This window comes from Telopea speciosissima, unplaced genomic scaffold (genome assembly GCF_018873765.1).
Source record: "Telopea speciosissima isolate NSW1024214 ecotype Mountain lineage unplaced genomic scaffold, Tspe_v1 Tspe_v1.0366, whole genome shotgun sequence".
NCBI classification, from domain to species: Eukaryota; Viridiplantae; Streptophyta; class Magnoliopsida; order Proteales; family Proteaceae; genus Telopea; species Telopea speciosissima.
In genome coordinates this window covers 30,393-37,365 of record NW_025317702.1, presented here as the reverse complement: position 1 = coordinate 37,365, position 6,973 = coordinate 30,393, and the positions used below count along the sequence as shown (strand labels likewise).

Sequence of the window (6,973 nt, the reverse complement as noted above, 5' to 3'; positions counted from 1 at the left end):
GTAGCCCTGAGGTTCAACTCCCTGGCAGGTATGCTCTCTCTCTTGTAAACAATTATGGCACTGAAGATGGATTCTCTGGAGACCACAGGTCAAGCAAGCCGTGTTACAGAGGATTGATGGTTTCAGGGAGGCATGTTGTCTTCACAGGGTCGTCTTCCTCTGTTTCAGGTTCACCCTTTTACCTCTACTTTCTAATTCTAATTCTTTTTTTTTTATTATATTAACAATTATGGTCAAAACTTTGCTTTTCACAGGTCGAGGATGCTCCTGATCCGAATCGGGCAGTGTTTTCTATTGAATGGCTTGATTTTCTTAGGAAGGTAATCTACTCGCTCTCTCTGTTGGTTTTTCAATTTTGCATCTTTTCAGTTCCAGCGGTTTTCTTTACTCTTTTCTCCTTGTTATTGGGTTGACACTGTCACAAGTTTGTGTTTTACATTGTAATTCCCTTCAGAATATTCTTTATTACTGACTTGAGTTCTTTCTGTCTAAGGAAGATCTGCATTCCATTGTTAGGACTAGATTTTGGGAACGCATTTTCAGTGCACTTGGTTTGAAGGGTCCTACAAATTATTCCAACACAGTTTAACCAATTCTAAGTTGACTCAAATAATCTTCACAGTTGGGTGCAAAGAATTTTAGTGCATTCTCTTTGGACCACTTCCCTGCAACTTTGACTGCCAATTCAAGTCTAGGGTAAGGATGGGAAATGTGTTGCGTTGTTTGCTTGGCATAATACTTTACCCAAAATAATTGGACAAGAATCCTCAATGTCCAATTTTTATAGTAGTTGGATTAACTATGGCTCATCCAGGTGGCTCAAAATTGGGCTCTGAGTCTTAAAATTGTAGTTCAAATTCCAGTGGTCAACAGCTGGGGCGTCTAGCAGATTTTGCTTAAACTTTTCGTTCTATTTCCTCTATGGATCCATTTTGTCTTTTTTAACTTGCACAATGTAAATGAGCTGAACAGCCCACTTTACTACTTTACTTCTATGTACCTTCTCTATAGTTTCTGTTTTGCTTTTATTCAAATTTTTTATTTTTTTATTTCCCAATTCCCCTAGTGAGAAGCTTGTTTATATTCTTGGACCAGTATCCGGTTGATGTGTAGAATTTCTTGCATGTCAAAATATCTCATTTCAGCTTGGACACATATTTTAAAATTTATGAATCTTTTCACTATTGCAGCATGTTTGTTATAAATTCAGTTGTCATTCCAACTCTAGGATGGATACCAAATCGATGCCCAAATTTTGGTTCAGACGATCAATGTTCCTTTGCTGGTGTAGTAAAACTTTATTCCATCTTACGCTCGGGACTTATTCAGCTTTCCTATGTGAGTATGCAGATTATCTATATAATTAAGCTTTTTCTTTTGCAATTGATTTCCTTATAGATGTCTTTTATATGTTTACCCCAGACATGGGCCTGTATTATTGTGTTGTACCTTTATGTGTCTTATTGGTTAACTTCCATATCCTGTCTGGAGATTGGTACAATAATTGATGATTATGCATTTCTAATATTTTTACCGTTGAGTACCGCTGTACCCACCTAGCAGTTATGACATTAAGACTTCAGAGTGAAGTATTGTCTATAATATTTTATGCATATTTTGGATTCGCTTCTCTTTTATTTCCATTATCGGTCCCCCAACCTCAGTGGTGGTATGTGGAGATTCATTGTTGAATCTACAAGCCTTTGCTACCAGATTGAACATCTCATCCCATTAGATGCTAAAGTCTACTTATGATTTATCATATGTTTTGGCTAAAAGTCACGTGCAGTGAGCCTAAGTTATATCATTGGCCTCTTTCCTGATGTAGATATTTGATACATTTTATCTGCTGTTATTTTTATTGTCTTTTCTCCTAGTTATTTTCTCTGAGACCGTCTTCTTATTTCCTTCTTATAGCTTGTTCTGGCATCATCTGCTTAAAGTCTAGTTTGTGCTGTATTACTAGTCTTTATTTCTTTGTGGATTCCATTCATATTTATTTGTCATAAATAATCCAGTTGACTCTGAGTATTTTGTTTTGGTGTTTCCCTTGCAGATATTTTGGTTTTATCCACTGTATGTTTTCAGCTTTGTACTAAGCATTCTCTGGTATTGACCTGCTCCTTATAATCTACCATTTTTTATGCTTAAGAGCTTCATAAAGTTTCTTGTTTATAAGTAGTATGTCTCCTTGCGAATATAATATTTTGCTATTGGGGATTTTGGTTTGTGACATATTGCTATTCTATTAAAGCATGAACCTCCTCATGTCTTGCGGCTAAAGTGTGGGTTATGACTAAATTGTATCTGCTATGACCATATTACTTTCTGCCAGTTTGTGCTAATGCCTAATCTTCTTCTTTCCCTCTGAATAAATGCCCCTTCACAAAAAAAAAAAAAAAAAAAATTGGGCAATGGAGGAGGTAGCATTCACACTTGGGGGTTTTATTTTCATTATTTTCTTTAGTAATCGAGTCAATTAGGGAATCTCCAATATAGCATGCTGCTGGAGAGTCATGGTCACAATGTTAGTGAGAAACAAACCTATAGAGGAGTCAGATAAAGTGGATCTTTGATAGTTGAGTGAGGACAAACCCAATAGCAAAGAAAACAGAAGTTGCTAGCAAGAATGGCACGCCAGAATCAGAAGCAAAAGCTGGGCACAAAGGAAATGAGAATGGGACAACTGTTGGGAGTACCCAAGAGAGGCTTGTTGAGGAGATCAGAGTGAGTCTGAAGAAAGGATGCACTGTGAGCCAGCTGCAGTCCAGATTAGGCTCCCTGTCTGGCACACCCCAAGAGGTCATGAATGCTCTGTTTGAGGCCCTGTTTGAAGGTGTTGGGAAAGGATTTGGCAAAGAGGTGGCCAAGAAGAAGAGTTACCTTGCTGCTGCCACAGGTGCAGGATCGCAAATGTTTCTGCTGTGGGCAATTGAGGATTTCTGTGGAAAGTCTAGCCCTGAAGTTGTGAAAGTGTTGGCCTTGGCTCTCAAGGCACTGTACGGCAGCGATGTTCTGGAGGAAGAAACTATAGTGCAGTGGTATCAGGAAGGCTTGGCTGGAGGCAGTACGAAGTCACATATCTGAAAGAATGTGAAACCTTTCATCGAGTGGCTCCAGAGCAGAATCCGAGTCAGAGGAAGAATGATTTGAGACACCGGAATCCCCCTTCTATTAGCTTGTTTGCCATCTTCAGCGTATGTTTTTTCCGTTCTACTAGATAGTGTTGGTGTGTTGTCCTTGGAGTGTGTCCTTGGAGTAAGTGTTGGTGTGCTCTAATGAGTTACATTAGTATTTCTACTATTAATGTTTAGTGTCTGAAATATTGAAGTGCAGCTTTTGGATATTGTTGTTACCATGTTGCTCCAAATGGTTCTGTTATAGTTGTGACCCTTAACTGGGAGGGTTGTGTCACGCATGACATTTGAAGAACATTGTGTACTCTGCTCCCACTTCACACTGAATCATTATCATCTTGGTAAATAAAATTAATGAGGCATATGCATATTTATTTAATAAAAGTAAGTGAGAGGCAAACCTAAACAGGAGTCAAAGGTACCCACTCCCTTGTAATTACTTAATACACACCTACACTAGAAAAAGAGAAATCAATAACTTGAACCCTTTTGTCAATCTGAACACCACAATTAGTACTGATTTGAATGAAGAAAAAGGGAAAACAATAGCTTGAACACAATTTTCAATGAAGAAATGGATTTTCCAAAATGGTTGTTGTCTCAATCATTAAAATAGGTGAGTCTTTAGCTCAAACGGAAGAGCACGTGGGATTACACCCATGGGATGGTGGTTCGATTCCACCAGGACTCGAGAACAAATTTTCCTTTCATTTTTATTGTCTGTAGGCCTACTTGTTTATTTTTTTTGTTTTTGTTCCTCTAATCGTGCTCTTATGAGGTGATTCGGGTTTGATATTTCTCTCTATTATCAAATTATTTAACTTTAATTATGTCCAAAGAAGGATAACCCTGAGGTGCTCTTAAAGAGAGTCCTTGCATATCAGTTGAAATAAAGCCCAAATGTGGATTTATTCCATGTTCAAGATTCATAGCTGAAGGAAATGCTATTAAAAGGAGTATAACTCGTTTCAGAATGCACCAAGTCCTGAAGCTTCATCAAGGAGAGACTTGTTTCAAATTGTATCTCAGATTTCACAGATTAGTGAGTATGATCCACTAGATCTGTTCTCTGGATCCAGTGAAAGAATACATAAGGCTATCAAGGCTCTGTTTGTCACACCACAGAACAATTTTCGCATATTCCGAAATGGTTCTCTGATTTTTGGGGGATTGGGAGGTGGCACTGACAATACTAATTTCGTGGGTAGTGAGGCACTTGAAGATTCGAGTGAGGGTCTTATTCAGGTGGACAATGGTTTGCGTACAGCAAGTTTTCTACAGCTTGTATCAGAGACAATTTTCAGATCAGGAGTGTTGGACCGGCTTTGGAAGCACAGAAGCTTGATCTGCTTGACATAGAAGGGGCTATACATGCATACTACAACATTGTTTCTCAACCTTGCAAGGTATGTAGAGATTTGGGTGACGACAATTCTCACGCATATGTTTATCTCTGCATTCTATTTCATTGGAAGAAAGCCTGAAGATTGTGCGGGATTATTTGATGGCTACAACTGCAAAGGATTGTAGTCTAATGATCAGCTTTAGACCGAGGGAAAATGGGGATCCAGGGTCCCCACATGTATGCCTGGAGTCTACAAACCAAAGCTTTGAATACAAGGTGTATTTCATTGATCTGGATATGAAACCCTTGGAGAAGATGGTTTACTACTATGAATTGGATCAGCATATAGTGAGCTGCTACACTCAAATGGAGAAGATGAATAATGGACCATCATATTTTGCTAATAGTGGAGGTTCTAAGACTGCCGAGATTCAACCCGATAGCAGTGATGAATGTCCTCAGTGAAACTTTTGCAGAAAACAATAGTGTCAGTGGAACTGTTATGTTCAAAGTGCAAGAAGAAGGTGATGAAGTTAATTGCATAAATTCTATCGTCCTTGACACTTCCAAAAGCACAGTGTCTGTAACTGGAGATGCTGATCCTTTCGAGATAATAAGAAAAGTGAGGAAATTCAGAAAAACTGCAAAGTTTGTCAGTATAGGTCCTCAAAAGGAAGAGAAGAAAGATACCTTTATGAGTCATTTCCCATTCATTGTGTTTATATTTTAGGAATGAAAAAGGTTTATCTATAAATCTTAATCCTCAAAAGACAATAGCAAACCTTATTATCTAAAGTACAAGAATACTTTATCGAATTGCATTGTGACCACATATCTAAAGTACAACATTTATAGCAGAATCATGAGTATAATTATAAGAGAAAATGAACCAATTGAGACTAGTGGAAGACAGAGGAAAAATAAAGCTTATTCAAAGTTCAAACAGGACTAATTGCTCTGTACCTGTCCCAGTATTACTCCAACAGCCTTCAGGGCGACGAAGAATGATATGTAGATGACCAAAACAGGAATAACTACAATAACGCCCATGAATATAAGATATGCTCCCACAGTACCACTCCTCTCACTGAGCATCACCATCAAGAGAGGATGAACAGTGAGGATCGACAGAGCGGTAGAGGCCAGCACAGCCAATGATCTGATTTGAAGCCCTCCAATAATCTCTCCCACCATGACTATCACGTTCATTAACAAAGCTGAATATTTTAATTTTTTTTTGCGAGTATTTCATCCTTACGACTCAGCAACTCAACCTCTCTCTCTTCTTCAGTCAAAGATTGGATCTGATCGGCCCTCTGGTTGTACAAGAGGTCATCAGTGCCTCGTCCTGGAGAAAAAAAAAAATTTATTTTAGATTCCCGAATTAGCAAAAATAAAGAGGAAACATTTAAAATACATCGTTCTTACCGCAGATCATTGATGTTACGAAGGATATGAAGATCCCCAACACACCAGGAGCAGGAGGAGCACGAGGTGGAGGAGAGAGAGGATTATAGTCCAGGCCTGGATCAGGATCAGCATCGTACAATTGAAAAGAACGATAAGCTTCTCTACTTTCTTCACCAGCCGCAGAACGTGCCGGAGAAACCATGACTTCAGGAGGAGAAGGAGATGAAGGAGAGAAGGAGCGGGAGAGAAAGAGCAGAGAGGAGAAAGAGACGACGGAGAGAACGAGCGGGAGACAGATATGGAAATCTCACTTCAACGAATTCAAATTATAGGAATTCAAATTATAGTTTAGGGTATTTAAAGGTTAGCGGGAGAAAAAGAAAAAGAAAAAAACAGAAAAATTTCAAAGCAAAATAAAATTTGAAATTGGTGTTTTTGTGTAAACGTGTGCTGCATAAAATCTGTGCACAGTCACTGATCGAGCTGTCAGTGTTTGGTTTTACGTCACCCGAGAAAACAAAAAATCTTTGTCAGATATATTGAAAAAGAGGAGGGGGGGGGGGAAAGTTAACTTCTTTGAAGTTTTACTTTTTATGTTTATGCTCGCCTGGGCTTCTTCATCGGTGGTTAATGGCGGACCAGGCCCAATATCTGTAGATGGTAATGGGCTACGCAGTGGTGGCCAACGTTTTTGGGTTAATCTTTTTCGCGGTTTTAAGGTACGTGAGGTGCAGGTTCTCTGCCCTACTTTGAGCCAGCAGTAGTTAATGGCAGAAGGGTTGCATTTTTATCCTGCCAAGAGTTAGAGGAAGAGAAAGATAAATGGGATGCGGCGTTAATTGGGTATGTCTTGGCCCTAGACCATCGTTTACTCTGTGACAAGGCTTTGTGAAAGAGAAGTGGGGGCACGTTGGTGGCGTTGAGGTTTTTGGTTTAGAGAGTGGTATTTTTGTGTTTGATTTTCAAGGAAATGATCTTAGTCGGCAGATACTGGATGAGGGCCCTTGGACCCTTGGTACCCGTCCACTGATCTTGCGGCCTTAGTCGCCGGAGATTTCGCTGACTAAGATCAAAGAGTCTG

General features: G+C 39.2%; 1 protein-coding gene and 1 pseudogene across 1 annotated transcript; both read left to right on the top strand.

Annotated features, from left to right (window-relative positions):
* Positions 1-2,587: 2,587 nt before the first annotated feature.
* LOC122648023 (eukaryotic translation initiation factor 5-like) lies at positions 2,588-3,138 on the top strand. Its single transcript, XM_043841298.1, has one exon. It carries the CDS (start codon positions 2,806-2,808, stop codon positions 3,085-3,087), a length of 282 nt encoding a protein of 93 aa, XP_043697233.1. The 5' UTR covers positions 2,588-2,805; the 3' UTR covers positions 3,088-3,138.
* An 852-nt stretch (positions 3,139-3,990) lies between these two features.
* On the top strand, positions 3,991-5,165 carry LOC122648022 (annotated as a pseudogene).
* Positions 5,166-6,973: the final 1,808 nt, after the last annotated feature.